At 37.4% G+C, this 18,654-nt stretch overlaps 1 protein-coding gene and 1 pseudogene across 1 annotated transcript in view; one reads left to right on the top strand and one right to left on the bottom strand.

Moving 5' to 3' along the window:
* C2CD6 (C2 calcium dependent domain containing 6) overlaps positions 1 to 18,654 on the bottom strand; it is a 137,132-nt gene that overhangs the window by 94,310 nt on the left and 24,168 nt on the right. Inside the window, exons 2-3 of the mRNA XM_044244347.1 lie at positions 4,118 to 4,204; positions 510 to 561 (exon numbers count right to left, since the gene is read on the bottom strand). Coding sequence (XP_044100282.1) covers positions 510 to 561; positions 4,118 to 4,204 — 139 coding nt within the window. The remainder of the gene's footprint in view (positions 1 to 509; positions 562 to 4,117; positions 4,205 to 18,654) is intronic.
* Positions 17,667 to 18,059, top strand: LOC122902067 (annotated as a pseudogene).

An 18,654-nucleotide genomic window follows, 5' to 3' on the forward strand; every position in this document is an offset into this window, starting at 1 on the left:
GACATGATCAGGGCTGGGACTAGGACAGGATGAGAGAGGCACCAGCCATGGTCCAAAATTGAAGGGGGCGTCCAAAACTTCAGTAATCAAAATAAGTAATATAATTTTTCTATTCTAATGTAATATTATTTTTAAAAAGATCAAAATTAGTGCAGGAAAAAAAAAAATACGACGGAAAGACAAGACCTTGGGACTCTATGGCAAGAGAGAAAGGTCTAAGCATGTCAGCTTCCCAGCTAATTCCGGTCTTCCAGCCATAGTCCCTGAAATACCAGGTATGTAAATGAGCCATTTTCGACATTCTATAGCCTGTTTGAACTGCAGGGCGACCGCAGAGCCTGCTGTGATCATGGGGAGAAGTGGCACCTAGCGAATACACACGGTGATTGATAATAAAATGGTGCAGGGTTTAAGCCACTAAGTCTTGCAGTGTTCTGTAAGGCAGCAATATGTAGCTGAAACAGACGTATATGATCATGGTACGACTCTTAAATCAAAAGAAAGGATACTCTTATGCGTGAAATGTCTGCAGTTCTTTATATGAATAGCAATGCAGCCAACCTAAAATAATCAAAGTAAAAACACAGCTAATGAGTTTTTAAAAGTTAACTTTCCTTGCATTTTATTCTATACCAAACTATATATTTTTCAAAGTTCCACCACTTTGCTAATTCTTTTCTTAAAAATAGTGTTTCCCATTAGAAATATCTCCTTGAGGGAAAACACCAGAAAACAGAAATACAGAAGAAAAATAGGCAGGATTTATTCAAAGTAAAACTATAATGAATAAGAATACAAAGGGGGAAAAAAAGCATTATTAACTTAAATCCAACCATCACTCTTTGAATCACTGTTATTTTATAGTAGGTGATCATTGACAAAGTGTAGCATCCTGCATATAATAATAAAAAATATGCCTTCATTCAAATGGTCTTTTTTATCCAGTATCCTAAAACCACTCTATTCATTTAACAATCACTCATCCAATACAATGTCCCAAGGACTGTGAAATATTCATTCTCTCTTGTACAAAGTATTTCCAAATGATAAAGAAAATTATATCTCCTGTTTGAGCATAAAATCAAATAAAAAATGAATACAGGAATATTTGAATACTGATTTGCATTATCACCCAAATATATTTAGCCATGTTTGGTCTTAAAAACCAAGTAAAAACAACAGCAATATTATATTAAACACTGTGAAGCAAAATAAATGGCCCAATAGTATTTTTAAACATAAGTAAATAATTTAAAAAATTTGGTTTTAAAATAATACAGAAAAAGAAATTAGCATCCAGAGGTCCTGGGTGGCTCAGTCATTAAGCGTCTGCCTTCAGCTCAGGTCATGGTCTCAGGGTCCTGGGATCCAGCCCCGCATTGGGCTCCCTGCTTGGCAGGAGGCCTGCTTCTCCCTCTCCCACTCCCCCTGCTTGTGTTCCCGCTCTCTCTGTGTCTCTCTCTGTCAAATAAATAGAATCTTAAAAAGCAAGCAAGCAAGAAAGAAATTAGCATCCAGTATTTAATTAAAAGACTATGGCATGTGAATGATGAAATCCTAAGAAGAAAGTACTGTGGTCTACTTCTTACAGAAACTTTGATATGAAATGTTATGTTAAAGGGAAGTTTCCAAGTTTTCAAATGCAAATGCGTGTAATGCATATTACATGATCTAGACAGGATTTTAAATGGTCCTGTCATAGGTGATCCCATGAATCATTATTTCTTAAAACTGGAATTATATGTGAGGAGGGTAAAACACGGAAGTGTAACTACAAGGTTGTATTGCATAATGTTACACATTAACATTCTGTGCCTTGGGCAACTACCCCAACTTTCCTTATATTTCAGCAGCTCTTTATACTTTAATATCATAGATCCATATAAAATAAAAAAGAAAAATTTCTATTCAAATATATTCTAATTTAAACTCAATTAGCCAACATATAGTGAGCACATCATTAGTTTCAGAGGTAGAGTTCCGTGACTCAACAGCGGCATTTAACACCCAGTGCTCATCCCATCACGTGCCCTCCTTAACGCCCATCACCCAGTTACCCCATCTCCCCCCCACCTCCCCTCCAGCAACCCTTAGTTTGTTTCCTAGAGTTAAGAGTCTCTCCACGTTTTTCAAATACAGAAAAATATTTAACACTTAAAGATAATGATGACCATTCCCAGGCTATGGGGGGACAAATGTTGCCACAGACTCTGAGACCCATCTGTGGCCCAAAGCTGTAACCGTGTCACCAACCCCCAACATGCATGTACAATAGGAAAACAACTAGAAAGGTGTTCACAAAAGCACTTTCGGCAGCCAACTGGAAGACAGGATTTTTCACACGTTTTCTGAAAAAGGGCTCTGACTGTCAGAAAGAGGAACAGTGGGTTGTGATGTAGCTGTCATCACAGACACACTACAAGCCTTGCCAAACACCTCAGAACTTTCAGAGAGAAAGTCCTGTGACAAATCGTACACGGAGAGGAGCTATCACATGCCAAACACCTGTCAAAAACTTCCAGCTGACTTTTAAAAGAAGGTTGTTAATGTCTAGCGATATGTAATTCAACTAAGGAAAATATAAACTACGAAGTCAGGTAGTGTGAATGAAATCAAAGTATCAGCTCTGAAGGAAGGAAGGTGCCTTACTCAGGAGCACTGGTGATCAGTCTGTCAACACAGCGGCATGCATAATAGCTTACAGCCAAAAGTGATTTCAAGTTATTTCTTTTTCTTTTTTTTTTAAAGATTTTATTGATTGATTGATTGATTGATTGATCAGAGAGAGAGAAGGAGCACACACAAGCAGGCAGAGTGGCAGGCAGAGGCAGAGAGAGAAGCAGGCTCCCCGCTGAACAGAGAGCCCGATGTGGGACTCAATTCCAGGACCCTGGGATCATGACCTGAGCCGAAGGCAGCGGCTTAACCGACTGAGCCACCCAGGTGTCCTGAAATCTTTTTCTAATTTTAGATTCAAACAGTGACTTTGACCGTGATGTTTCATACATCACTATATAATTATGTGGATAAATGCGCACTGTGCTTGTTTTGTAAAAATAAAACATATGCATGAATACAGTTTTACTTCCCCCCCCCAAATCATGGTGTTAAATTCATCATATATTTTTTAATCAAGAAAATGTATAGTATATGATAGGATCTAGAGAAGAAGGGCAAGGGAAACTCTCTCCCTTCATACCCATTAACTGTTCTAATGATGCTCAGGAAGAAAGATAACTATAAAAGAATAAAAAAAAAAAAAGACATATTACTGAGGGACGCCTGAGTGGCTCAGTCAGTTAAGTGCTGCCTTTGGCTCAGGTCATGATCCCACAATCCTGGGATCGAGTCCTGACTTGGGCTCCCTGCTCAGCCCGGAATTTGCTTCTCCCTCTCTCTATCCCCTCTCCCTGCTTGTGCTCTCTCTCTCTCTCTCTCTCTCTCTCACTTGCTCTCACTTTCTCTCAAATAAATAAAATCTTTAAAAGAAAAAGAAAAAAAAGAATACCACAACATTTAATAGGTCTCAATGTACACAGAGCCTCATGTCCCATACTCTGTAGCACCCAAAAGAAAAACAGAGATTTTTCTGGTTCTCAGCCTAGTTCTCAGTTGGTCCTACCTGTGTGTTTGGGTGTATGTTTCTGATTCATGAGTATGTCTGCTTTTGTACCTGGGACTTGAAGGAAAGATGTGGGGTCAATATTTAAATCATAGCTCAAAGCCTCCAAAATCTGACAATAAATATAGTCACCTGACCAGCACAATAAAAATAGTGAATCTTGGGCCCCATGCCCAGATTCCAAGTTAGCAGATCTTAGGTGGGGACTGAGAATCAGTGATTTTAAAATGTATCCCAGATGATTCTGATGTAGTGAGACTTTGGGAACCCCTATATAGAAACAATTTTTTTCCCTGTAAATCAAAATGTCTTCCTTAATTTCAGTGATTACAGAATGCTTTTCTAACTTGATGAAAAAATGAACAATTCACAAATGTTATCAGAGAGAACCATTTTCTATATATACTTTTTGATTATCAAATAATAAATAATAACTAGTCTTCGCATAAAATAAGAAATAACTTGTACAAGTTTGTGGAGGCAAGTTTCACATACCACATCCCCAAATGGTACCAAAGTTGGAACTTCAGGTGTTATTTCCGGTTCTTTAATTTCTGACCCTTTAAGAGTTATTCTCAGCATCTACGATGTAAATAAATTAACATTAGACTTTAGAAGGCAAAGAAGAAATAGATAAAAGTTCATTTCAACAAATACGAGTATCCACTAAGTAACAGGTATTATTCTAGGCAGTAGGATATGAGTAGAAATCTCATCCCTACCCTCAGTAAGTTTATCAATAAGTTAACAGAGAAACAAAATGTAAACAATTAAATATAAAATGATTCAGGGAATCATGAGAGAGGAGAGAAGGCACAGTACCATGAATAATGAGCTCTGCTTGCTAACTAAAAATGACCACCATTACCACATTTTAATCTTAACCTGGAATGGACTAAAAACTATATCACACAGATGGCAGTGATCCTGCTCGCAAGTTATTCCAATATTCGTTCAGTTGATTAGCCTTGGAAGGAACTGCAATTTAATACTTTGGAACAGTAGGTAAAAGGGAATGGAGCAATGGACAAATGGCTTTTGGTTTTGAGTTGTGTCATTTCTCCCGGAGTCACTTCACTAACAGATATTTGTGAGTTGGTCTTTAACTTTGTTTTTAAGGGCTCTGGTCACTACATACGATGGCTAGCTTTTAAAAATTACAAGACACTTTAGTATAGACTGTAAAGGGAAGGAGAAGGAGAAGGAAGGTAATGGAGGGGAGAGGTGAGGGGAATATGGAAAACACCTATGGCAAATCTAGCTTGAAAAGAAGAATTGTATTTAGCCCCAACCTTTGCTAACTTGGATCAACATGGCCTGACTTATAAACATTAACTTCCCAGGAATCTGTTGTTTTGTGTCTTTGCAAGAATCAACTGTTCCTATTGTTGACATATATAATAAATCCTCAATTGTTAAAAATTTTTGCTTCCAAGTATATAACAAACACTGAGGTTTATTGAAAAAAATTGTTGTATATATGTTGGGTCATTTTGCTAGTGCTGCTGCATCTTATTGGCTTAATGGGTCTTATACATATTTTTATATATTTGTATAATTTGTAGTCTAAGGTAACTGAGTGACAATTACTGTATTGTCACAAAAACACCCAACTGTGGTATATTATATGTGTATTCAGTGTGGACCCTCCTCCTTTCCAAAGTTATGATAACCTTATTATGAAGTCTACTTTGAATGTGCATTTTAACAAATACAAATAATTGGGGGAAAATCTTTTGGAACACTCGTGCTTGATTTCTCCTTAGCTGTGCGGCAAAATACCAGCCTCAGCCTCAGGTCACTACCTTTTTACTTTTCTTTCCTTACCTGGGCAGAGTTCTCTTCAGCAGCAACATGAGCAAAACAACTCTTTGCCAAAATTCTGTTTAGAATCTTGAACAAAAGTTCTAAACCGGTCTCATAAAGGCCTACTTATACCACCTAGAATTTCTCCTGAACCCGCAGAGAATTTTTACTTCAGTTAATTCCACTAAGCCTTTCATCTCTGTCACTTTTGGCCCCACTCCGAATTAAAGTACCTCATGGCACGTCTTTTAATTAAAAGTCTATATATGCACTTACGTTGTTCTGTACTTCTTCCCCTAATGACCTTTTGTACCTACTCTCCTCTGTTCCAGTTTTATTTGGAAACCCACTAGCCTACACGCTTAGCTTTTCCAGTATATTCCTATTTCCTTAGTCCTAAAAGAAACCTCACTGACTTTAATGAACATTTACTATGTGCCGGCACAGCTGTATGCTGGGCACTGTAATGGCTCCACCCTGAAGTGTTCTTGCCCTTGAGAAATTCAGTCTGGTGTTGAAAACAGAGAGGTGAAAAAAAAATTATCGTTTCTCTATCAGATAAACGATGACTGAAAAAGAGACTTTTATCTTTACTTTTTTTTTATCCAAACCAGATTTCCTACATGGGAAAAAGAATAATGTATTTGATTGTTCAGATCTCCCCATTCATTCTGCAAACTAAAAGTACCTGGAATTATTAACTCTAAATGACATTTTTAAAATCTTCTTTTCCCCGCCTAACTCAGGAGCAATGACTCATTTTTATCCTCTGTGGTTCTGTCTGCCTGAAACAAGGACACTCACAACAGGGCCCAGGGATTATCCCCTAGATAGTGGAAGTAAGTATTAGAATTTAACAATTTTCTCTAACAAATAAGAAAGTGAGCACATGCAACTATCTATAAGCGGTAGACAAATTCTGAGGAAAAGTGTGAGTTTTATACTCAAAGAGGTCGCACCACACCTTCATGAGTTCAGGATAGTGCATTTGCTAGTTAGGTGGGTAACTACCTTAAGCAGGTATTCAGTGTGCTTTACAAATAGATGAGGACTGAGCATAAAAAATTTCCTGGCAAAGTATTTTTAAAAGTTGGCAAACAAAGATATACTATGTACTTTGGTCTTATAAAAAGACAAGTGTTCTAAATTTGCTAACATTTTCTGGGATAACAAATAACTATCAGCGGTATGTAAACTAACAAATATTTTAAAATGAATATTTCTTTTATTTTTGGCTACTATGAAACTATCTTTCTTTCTTTCTTTCTTTCTTTATTTGACAGACAGAGATCACAAGTAGGCAGAGACAGGCAAAGAGAGAGGAGGAAGCAGGCTCCCCACAGCAGAGAGCCCGATGCGGGGCTCGATCCCAGGACCCTGAGACCATGACCCAAGCCGAAGGCAGAGGCTTAACCCACTGAGCCACCCAGGCGCCCCTGAAACTCTATCTTTTTATTATGTTCAGTTGGCCACTGTATAGCACGCCATTAGTTTCTGATGTAGTGTTGGGTGATTCATAAGTTAGATATAACACCCTGTGCTTATCACAACACGTGCCCTCCTTAGTACCCATCACCCTGTTATCCCTGCCCCCATCCCTCCCCTCTGAAACTCAGTTTGTTTTCCAGAGTCCAGAGTCTCTTAGAGTTCAATTCCCTCTCTGAGTTCTCCCCCTTCAGTTTTCCCTCCCTTCCCCTATGGTCCTCCGTGCTATTGCTTATGTTACACATATGACTGAAACCATAAGATAACTGTCTTTCTCTGCTTGACTTACTTCACTTAGTATAATCCCCTCCAGCCAAAATAGTTATTTCTTAATCTGTCTTTTCAGAGTAAAGTAATGACATTTTAATGAGTGTGAAAATAACTTTTTCGAAATGAACTCATGTTAAGATAAGAATATTTTGAAAACTACTAGAAATATTTTCATCCAATGTTATTTTCTGTGTGTGCAAATGTGCTATGATCACCTACAAGCTTGGAGCATCACACTTTAACAACTTAGAAACCATTTCCTCATCTGTTTAAAAATCTCACAAAGAAAAGGTTTCAGCAGATTAGGAGACCATTTTTCCTTTCAAATATAAAAATATGCAACACCTTCCAATTAGTTTGCCAGAACTAATTACTTAGAAAAGATGAAATCTTATGGATAAAATCTGACTAAAAACTTTGCAAAGTAGAGTAGAAGTGAAAAATGACAAATGTGGTTTTACTAATAAGCGCAACCAGGATGCACCTCTTCCATTTGAAATTTCAAATACTGAAAGTATCTTTTTCAAATACAATGGCATTAAAAACCATATGCCAAAATAATAAATTTGCCTTAGAATGAGACCTTCAAATTACTACATCACAAATATTAAATCGCACTTTTCAAAAATAGTAGTGCTTATTGAACTCTGTACCACTAAGAAACAACATGGAAATCATTTTTTTGAAATAGTGCTTATCATTTTTAATTGTTTGTATATTATAGAATTTATATAGCAAACTACAGTACATTTAAGTAATGTATAAATAAATATACAAACATTGGTGATGGATGTTCATATGGTTTTTACTGATAAGACAGTGCAATCAAAGCAATTTGTGGAGACTACTTCTATGGAGTCATAGCTAAAGGCCTATCATATGTCTCACTTTCCTCAATCTGCCTTTCTGGAGGCTGTAAGCTGCCAGTGCCCATGCATATTCCCACCTAGGCCCAGTCTGCTTAGAATAAAGCAGGTTACCTTCCCCATTTCATAACATGCTGCCTTCATTCTGAGATGGAGGTAGGACTTCCACAATAGTTTCCAGTTTAGACTCGTTACCAGAAATCCTGAGATAAAACTGATATTAATTTCTCATTTGATAGTCCATTTTTAGCAAATACTAATGGCCACAACCTTGGAGCAAAAGAGAAGCAGGAGGTAAGATTCCAGTACCAAGTCCCACCCAGGATGCCTACAAAGTATCTCATAAACCCGTGGCAAATAAGGGGAGTGAGGAGAAAGTGTTAGGGAAGGAGGTGATGATAACTCAAGTGAGCTTGAAGAGGAAAAAATTAAGAACTAGAGGGAGAGAAGCCTTGACAGAATAAATAAGTGTTAAAGGATAAAGAAGAGAGCCATAGTTTAATTACATTATTATATTTATATAATACACATATAATATATATGTATCATACTATAACACATATAACATATATATGTGAATTATACTGAGATACACATACTTAGGTATAGTAAGTATATATACTTACATGGAAATATATAAATACTATTATATACATGTTTATATTATACTTTTATAGTTATATATGTAAATATTATTGCTTCATTATATACACACACACACAGGCAGACAGACAGCTATCAAATAACATGAATTTGAACTGTGTGGGTTCACTTATATGTGACTTTTTTCCAATAAATATATGTATAGTAATATAAATGTATTTTCATTTCCTTATGATTTTCTTTTTTTTTTTTTTAAGATTTTATTTTATTTATTTGAGAGAGAGAGACAGTGAGAGAGAGCATGAGCGAGGAGAAGGTCAGAGGGAGAAGCAGACTCCCCATGGAGCTGGGAGCCTGATGTGGGACTCGATCCCGGGACTCCAGGATCACGCCCTGAGCCGGAGGCAGTCGTTTAACCAACTGCGCCACCCAGGCGTCCCTCCTTATGATTTTCTTAACATTTTCTTTACTTTAGTGTAAGAATATAGTATATAATAATACAGCATAAAAATATGTGTTAATCAATTATGACATCAGTAAAGCTTCCAGTGAACAGTAAACATTAGTTCCAAATTTTGGAGGGAATCAAAAGTTATGCATGGATTTTCAACTGCATGGAGGTTAGTGTCCCTGAACCTCATATTGTTCAAGAGTCAACTTTAAATAATTCAGTTCCTCAAATTGCACTATAAATTAAATTCAATGCAACCAAAATGAAAGTCCCCAAAATTTTCCTTACTGGAATTGATAAGATTTTCCAAAAATTAATATGGAAATGGAAAAACCAAGAATAGCTTAGATCATCTTGAAGAAGAAAAACAAAATGAAGTATTTAAAAATAGAAGAAATAAGAACATTTTTCTTAACATTTTTGCTGTCTGAAGACATTAGCAAAAGCATAGATAAATACACCAAAGAAACTGATTAGAGTCTAGAAATAGACCCCAACACAGGCACTGCACTTGTGACAAAGTTGGTAATGCAGAATAGTAGAGAAAAAACACTCTAAGGTAGGTCAAGTGAAAATTACCATGCCAATAAAGAAAAAAAGAAGAGGAGGAGGAAAAAGGTGAGAGAGAGAAAAAAGAAAAGAAAACATGACTTATAAACTCATGCCATAAACACAAAAATCAGTTACAGGTGAATTGTTGATCTCAGTGTCAAAGGAAAAAAAATAACAAGATAATACATGATGAAATATTTCCATGAGGTTGGAGCAGATTTCCAAAACAGAACAAAAAGATCAATAAGCAATAACCATAAGGAAAAAGTTTGATACAGTAAACTCCCTTAAATTTAATAACTTCTGCTTATCAAAAGATGTCATACATATTTGGAAGAAAATATTTACAACATATGTATGGTAGAAGTGACAAAGAGCCCATAATTAGAATATATATACATAAAATTATATAAATTATATATATATAATTATAATAATTTTATATATATATAATTATACAAATTAATAAGAAAAAGGTCAAGAGTCCAAGAGAAAAATGAGAAACTTCAATAGGTACCTCACAAAAGAGTATATGTAATGGCTAGTAAACATTTGGAAAGGAACTCACCCTTATTAGCCATCCAGGGAAAAAAAGTTAACACCACAAAAAGATAGAACCATTCTCTTACACCGTACATAAAGATAAACTCAAAATGGATAAAAGACCTCAACGTGAGACAGGAATCCATCAGAATCCTAGAGGAGAACATAGGCAGTAATCTCTTTGATATCAGCCACAGCAACTTCTTTCAAGATATGTCTCCAAAGGCAAAGGAAACAAAAGCGAAAATAAACTTTTGGGACTTCATCAAAATCAAAAGCTTCTGCACAGCAAAGGAAACAGTCAAGAAAACAAAGAGGCAACCCACAGAATGGGAGAAGATATTTGCAAATGACAGTACAGACAAAAGGTTGATATCCAGGATCTATAAAGAACTCCTCAAACTCAACACACACAAAACAGACAATCATATCAAAAAATGGGCAGAAGATATGAACAGACACTTCTCCAATCAAGACATACAAATGGCTATCAGACACATGAAAAAATGTTCATCATCACTAGCCCTCAGGGAGATTCAAATTAAAACCACATTGAGATATCCCCTTACACCAGTTAGAATGGCCAAAATTAGCAAGACAGGAAACAACATGTGTTGGAGGGGATGTGGAGAAAGGGGAACCCTCTTCCACTGTTGGTGGGAATGCAAGTTGGTGCAGCCTCTTTGGAGAATAGTGTGGAGATTCCTCAAGAAATTAAAAATAGAACTTCCCTATGACGCTGCAATTGCACTACTGGGTATTTACCCCAAAGACACAGATGTAGTGAAAAGAAGGGCCATCTGTACCCCAATGTTTAAAGCAGCAATGGCCACGGTTGCCAAACTGTGGAAAGAACCAAGATGCCCTTCAACGGACGAATGGATAAGGAAGATGTGGGCCATATACACTATGGAGTATTATGCCTCCATCAGAAAGGACGAATACCCAACTTTTGTAGCAACATGGACAGGACTGGAAGAGATTATGCTGAGGGAAATCAGTCAAGCAGAGAGAGTCAATTATCATATGGTTTCACTTATTTGTGGAGCATAACAAATAGCATGGAGGACATGGGGAGTTAGAGAGGAGAAGGGAGTTAGGGGAAATTGGAAGGGGAGGTGAACCATGAGAGACTATGGACTCTGAAAAACAATCTGAGGGGTTTGAAGTGGCGGCCGGGGGGTGGGAGGTTGGGGTTCCAGATGGTGGGTATTATAGAGGGCACGGCTTGCATGGAGCACTGGGTGTGGTGCAGAAATAATCATACTGTTATGCTGAAAATAAATAAAAAATAAATTTAAAAAAAAAAGATAGAACTAACATATTTCCCAGAGAGTTAAAAATAGAGACACCAACAATATCAAGTGGCAAGGATGTGGGGTCACTACAATTTTAATACACTGCCAGTAAGAATATAAATTGGTCTAGCTTCTTTGAAAAACTGTTTAGTATTATGTATTGAATTTGAGTATATATATAATTATGACCCAGAAATTCCATTACTAGATATGTCTTCAACAGCACACCTCTACCTCTCTATTTTAAAAGATTTTACTTACTTAATTGACAGAGAGAGAGAGACAGAGACAGAGACAGAAAGAATGCTTGAGCAGAGGGAGGAGCAGAAGGAGAAGCAGGCTCCCTGTTTCAGGGAGTCCAATGCGAGGTTTGATCCCAGGACCCCAGGAGCATGCCCTGGGCCAAAAGCAGATTTTAACTGACTGAGTCACCCAGGCACCCCTCTACCTCTCTCTTATAAAGGCATTTGTGATTACTTTGAGGGCCTAACTCAGATAATCCAGGATGATCTCCCCAACTCAAAATCCTAAAGTTCATCTTATCTCCAAATCTCATTGTCATTTAAGGCATATAAACTACTACAGCTATAAATAATTTTATGCTAACAAATCAGACAATTTAGGTGAAATGGAAAAATTTCTAGAAAGACACAAATTACCAAAACCGACTCAAGAAAAAAGAATATCTGAAAAGACCTATAACAAGAAATTGAATTAGTAACTAAAACTTCCTAAAAAGAAAAACTCAGGCCCAGACTCTTTCACTGGTAAATTCTACCAAACACTTGAAAAAATTATAACAATACTTCACAAACTCAGGGAAAAAAAGAGGGAGTGTGGGGAGGAAGAGGAAGGAACACTCCCCAAGATATTTTATGAGGTCAAAATTATGTTCATACCAAAGCCAGACAGATAATGCAAGAAGAGAAAACAATAGGTCAAAATCCCTCAAGAATGAGGCAAAAATCCTCAACAAAATATGAGTAAACCAAATCCAGCAACATATAAAGAGGACCATACACCATGACAAAGTGGGATTTTTCCATCTGAATATTAATTAATGTAATAAGCCATATTAATAAACATGTCCAATAAAGAACAAAAATCACATGATTTCATTTCAAGAGATGCAGAAAACATATTTGATAAGATCTAAAATTCATTCTTAATAAAAACTCTATACAGACTAGAAATACAAAGGAACTTACCTAACATCACACTCCATGATAAAAGACTAAATGCTTTTCCCCTATGGTTGGTAAGGCAAGTATTCACTCCTACTAATGCTAATCAGCATTGTACTTAGGTTATATCCAGAGCAGTCAGACAAGAAAAAGAAACAAAAAGCATCCACATTTGAAAGAAAGTAGTAAAATTGCTCTTTATATAGAGGCATTACAATCTCATATATAGAAAGCCTAAAGAAATCCACACACACCAAAAGAAATTACTAGAACTAGTAAATAAGTTCAATGAAATATCAGGATACAAGAACAAAACGCAAAAAAAAAAATCTTTTGTATTTCTATGTAATAACAATGAAAACAAGTATATATGAAATAGCACCAAAATAACAAGAGCCTTAGGAATAAATTTAACAGAAGAAATGTAGTAAATTTAACAGAAGAAGCATGATAAAATAATAAACCTAACAGAAAAAAACATTAAGACTTGCACAACAAAACATTTCTGAGTGCAATTAAAGACCTAAATACATGGCAAATATTACATGTTCACAGATGGAAAGATTCAGTACTGTTAAGATATCAATTCCCAATAAAATACACAAACCAATAGTTAACTTAATCAAGAAAAAAAAATAAAACACAATTAAGACCTTCCAGTCCATGACCGTAATACGGGAAGACCCTGAACTCACTTCCTCCACAGAACATACCAAATTATACCTATTAATAGAACAATTCCTCCTGAAGAAAACCTGAAGGCTAATTGAAAATCAAAGATAGATAAGTGGGAGAAGAGCAAGAGAAACAGAGATGTGGCAACAAAGGGAGCCCCCCAACCTGATACTGTGAATGGCAGCGGGAAGGGATAATACTGAGGAACTGGGAACAGATTCCTCCATCCTTGCGCAAAAACAAACAAACAAACAAAAACCTACGGTTTAATACAGCAACTAAGAGACAACAAAGCCTAGACCAGAACAGTGTTCAGACATGATAATGGGGAGATTCAGTTGTCACAGCAAGCTTGCAAGCTGAGCAAGCCCAGGATCCACAAGACCACACCAGCCCCAAATGCACTGGGACATGGAAATAACAACAACAACAAAACAAACAAACAAACAAACAAAAAAAACGGGGTTTAAATAGGCAAATGAACTGGAAATGCTCTCTCCCCTTCCACCTTAGAAGCCCAGACCAGAACAGGATCTGGCTCACAGTGAGCTCATAAGCTCAGTGAACCTAGAGTCTATAATACTACACCAGCCTCTGTGGTGCTGGGGCACAGAAAATAAGCTACATGTGTAAATTTTATTTAAAAATTATATTTTTAAGTTTTCTAAGTTTTTGAATTTTTAAAATTTGCCTTGTTTTTTAATTCTTTTGGGGTATTTTCCCTTCCTCCTCTCCTCTCCTCCCCTCCTCCCCTCCCCTGCCCTTCTTCCCTTCCATTCTCTCCTCCTCCTCCTCCTCCTCCTCCTCCTTCTTCTTCCCATAAAAAGCCACCATTTCAACCAATAACTTGCATCTGCTGCCACAGCTCCAGCCAGCCAGTAACAGGCACCAAGTACACACAGTCTACACAGAGGATACCATACACATAAACACTCCTTCAGGTTTAGGAGAAGTCGTCTTTCTGCCTAATCCTTTCAAACAAACACAGAAAGTCAAGCAAAATTGGGAGACAGAAAAATATACTTCAAAAGAAAGAATAGAAAAAAACTTCAGGAAAAAAAAACCTAAATGAAACAAAGATAAGCAGTATGCCTGCTAAAGAATTTAAGTAACGATTGTAAACTTATTCACTGGAGTGGAACAAAGAGGGAACTCAGTAGTCTGTCAATACAGAGATAGAAAATATTGAAAAGAACCAATCAGAGTTAAAATTACCATAAATGAAATGAAAAACATACTAGAGGGAGTTGACAATAGATTAGAATGTATCAGTGATCTAGAAGAAAAGGTAATGGAAAGCACAAAAGCTGAACAGTAAAAAGAAAACAGAACTTTTTAAAAAAACTGACAACAGATTAAGAGATCTCTTGGACAACATGAAGTGAACAAACATAGGAGTCCCAAAAGAATAGGAGAGAAAGGTATTAAAAAAAGTTATTATAGGAAATAATAACAGAAAACTTCCCTAACCTGGAGATGGAAATAGACATCCAAATCCAAGAAACACAGAATCCCAAACAATGTAAACCCAAGGAAGTCCACAATATGGCACATAATACTTAAAATGTCAAATGCCAGTGAAAATAGTGGAATCGGAGGATCCCAGTCCCACAGACACATCTAGATAATACCCACATCAGTGTAACTAACCCAGAAAATGAAGGGAAGACTGGCGGATCAAGCTCTCCACAGTTAATTGTAGAGAGGAGGCTACATCAAAAAAATGGTAGGAAGGGGAGAGACACATCAGGAACCAAACTGACCTTCAAGACTGACTGCAGGACGGAGGGACACTGCAGGAGGGAGGGACACTGCAGGCATAGAGAAGGAGGAGAAGCAAACCCCATACTAGGTACCTCAGGCATGGGGGACCTGCACTGGGAAGATGGATCCCCATAACATTTGACTCTGAAACTAAAGGGGCTTAACTTTGTAAGTTTTTTTAAAACCAGTAGGGCTAAACACCAGGAACATTAAAAATGAGCAGGCTTGGCTCTTCAAGAACCAAAGGGCTATAGAAAACTGGGTCCTTGGCATTAAAAAGACAGCATGACAAAAACCCTGCCAAGTTACAGCACAGAAGCAGAAGTTTCTGAGGCACCAGAGGTATACAGGAAGATTTCTTTGCTGGTCTCAGAGTCTTCACAGGAAGGATCCTTTGTGAAACCTATCTAAGAACAAAGGAGCCGGCTGGTACCATTTCTTTCTCCTGCCCATCAGTCTAGAGTCACTGAAACTTGTGGAAAGGAGCCTAAACACTTTATATGTTTCCATTAACTTTCTAATAGTGCTCCACACCCCTATTTTCTCCTGCAGATTCATGACATCCAACTATCCCCACTAGACAGAAGTCCCTCCAAGTAAGTGCCAAAACATGGCATTGTGCAAGCAGCCCAGTGGCCAGCACCAGTCCAAGGTACTCCCACCCTGGGGAGAGAAGATAACCACACACACCAGTACATCTGTGGCCCAAGGCTGAGGGCAGACATATAATCCAACTGTTGGCCCCAACCACCAACGAAAACCTCACAGAGGGTAGCACATAGAGGGAACCCAGTAGTTCAGGGTCACTACAACCTCCAACAGAGAAACTGGGGGCAAACATCTGGTCTGACTGTAGGCCCTACCCATCAACAAAGCCTTCCAAGGGCAATGCAGGGAGAGTATCCTGCAGTTCACTGCAACTGCAGTTCTAACAAACAAGATGAATGCAGGCATCTGGTCTGACCCAACTCAAGCCCAAGGTAACCCCAGACTGGCCCTCTGTAGCACAGGGACTAAACTTTTCCCACAACAAGCAAACAAGGCCATTGAAGATGACTGTACTGAAGGGAAACAGAGCTCAACCACAACAGAAAGTACACAGCACACTTAAGAGATACCCCTGAAGCACCTGGTTCTGGCGAAGAGGGGACACTGCACTACAGGGCACTACAGGTCCTTTTCATAAGGCCACTACTTGAATAGCAGATGTAGCCGGCTTTCCTAACACATAGAAACAGACACAGATGACCTAACAGAGGCATATGCCCCAAGTTAAAGAACAGGACAAAATAAAAGCAAGAGAACCAAAGGAAACAGAGATAACTAATAGGTTGATAAAGAATTTAAAGTAATGGTCACAAAAATACTCACCGGACTTGAGAAAACAGAGGAGAACATCAGTGAGAACTTCAACAAAGAGAGAGAAAACATAAAAAAGCATGAATCTGAGATGAAGAACACAATAACTAAATTTTTAAATATACTAAAAATACAAAAAGTAAATTGTCGACTAGAGGAAGCAGAGAAATAGATCAGTGAGCTGGGAGACAGAATAATGAAAAACAATTCAATGGAACAGGAGGAAAAAAAGACATTAATAAAAAATAAGAATAGGTTTTTTAAAAGGTTTTATTTATTAATTTGAGAGAGAGACAGAGGGAGCACAAGCAGCAAGAGGAGAAGAAGAGAGATAGGGAGAAGCAGATTCCCAGCTGAGTGGGGAGCCCAACATAGAGTTTAATCCCAGAACCCTGAGATCATGACCTGAGTTGAAGTCAGATACTTAAGCAACTGAGCGACCCAAGTGCCCCTCAAACTGAGCATAGATTAAGGGAACTCAGTGACCCCATCAAATGTAACAATGTTTGCATTATAAAGATCACAGGAGAAAAGAGAAAGAAAGGAATGAAAAATTCGAAGAAAAAATAATAGCCGAAAACATCCCAAATTTGGAGAAGGAAACAGATACCCAGATCCAAAAGGCACAGAAAGCCCCCAACAAAATCAATCCAAGGAAGTCCCTACTAAAACACAAGGTGATTAAAGTGGCAAAAAGTAATTATAAAGAAAGAATTTTAAAAGCAACACGAGAAAACAGTTACATACAAAGGAAACCATTTAAGTCTACCAGCTAAATTTTCAGCAGAAACTTTGCAGGCCAGATGAAAGTAACATGATATATTCAAAGTGCTGAAACAAAGGAACACACAGAAATATGCTACCAAGAGTACTCTACTTTGCAAGGCTATCATTCAGAATAGGAGAGAGAGAGTTCCCAGATGAACAAAAGTTAAAGAAATTCACCACCACTAAACCAGTCTTACAAGAAATGTTAAAGGAGATTGAGGGGGGGGAGATCATAAACAGAAGTAAGAAAAGTAGGAGGCACAAACGTGATAAAATTAATATATCCATAAAAACTGGCAAAGAGATTCATAAAATAAAAGGATTTAAACAGTGACACTATAGTGATAGGCTACCCACTTCCCATAACTCCAGGTGTTCATCCTTCCCAACCTCTTTCCACCATCTTTCCACGCCACCATAATGGTGCACATGAGTGTCCTGGAAGATACTCTCAAGAGCACTAACAATGCTGAAAAGAGAGACAAACGCTGCGTTCCTATCAGTCCATGCTTCAAAGTTATCATCCAGTTTCTCACTGTGAATGATGAAGTGTGGTTACATTGGTGAATTTGAAATCACTGATGATCACAGAGTGGGGAAAATTGTTGTGAACCTCATGGGCAGGTTAAACAAGTATGGAATGATCAGCCCTATACTTGATGTACAATGGAAAGATTTAGAAAAATGGCAGAATAACTTGCTCTCATTCTACCAGTTTGGTTTCATTGTACGGACAACCTCAGCTAACATCATGGACCATAAAGAAGCAAAACAAAACACACAGGAGGGAAAATCCTGGCATTCTTTTCCTAGGAATGTAATACATATGTGCAAATAAAATACCTCAATGGAAAAATAAATAAAAATAAACAATGACAGTATATATCTAAAATGTTGGGGTTGGAAGAAGAAAAAAAAATTAGTGCTTTCAGAATGGGTTCAAATATAAGCCAATATCAACTTAATACAGACGGTTACATATACATACAAGATGTCATATATAAACCTAATGATAACCACAAATCAAAAATCTGAAATAGATATACAAAAAATAAAGAAAAGGAATCCAAGTTTATAACTAAACAAAACCAACAAACCATGAAAGAAGAAAGTAAGAGATAAAAGGAAAGAACTATTAAAATAACCATAAAACAAGTAACAAAATGGAAAGGAGTACATATCTATCAATAATTACTTAGAATATAGAATAACCTATCTAATCAAAAGACATAGGATGACAGAATGAATAATAAAAGCAAGACACACATGCTGCATACCAGAGATTCATTTCAGACCTAAAGACACATGCAGACTGAAAGTGAAGGGATGGAGATGCCTGGGTGGCTCAGTTGGTTAAACATCCAACTCTTGATCTCAGCTCAGATCCTGATTTCGGGATTGTGCATTC

The sequence above is a fragment of the Neovison vison genome, chromosome 3, assembly GCF_020171115.1.
Source record: "Neovison vison isolate M4711 chromosome 3, ASM_NN_V1, whole genome shotgun sequence".
In the NCBI taxonomy this organism is placed as follows: Eukaryota; Metazoa; Chordata; class Mammalia; order Carnivora; family Mustelidae; genus Neogale; species Neogale vison.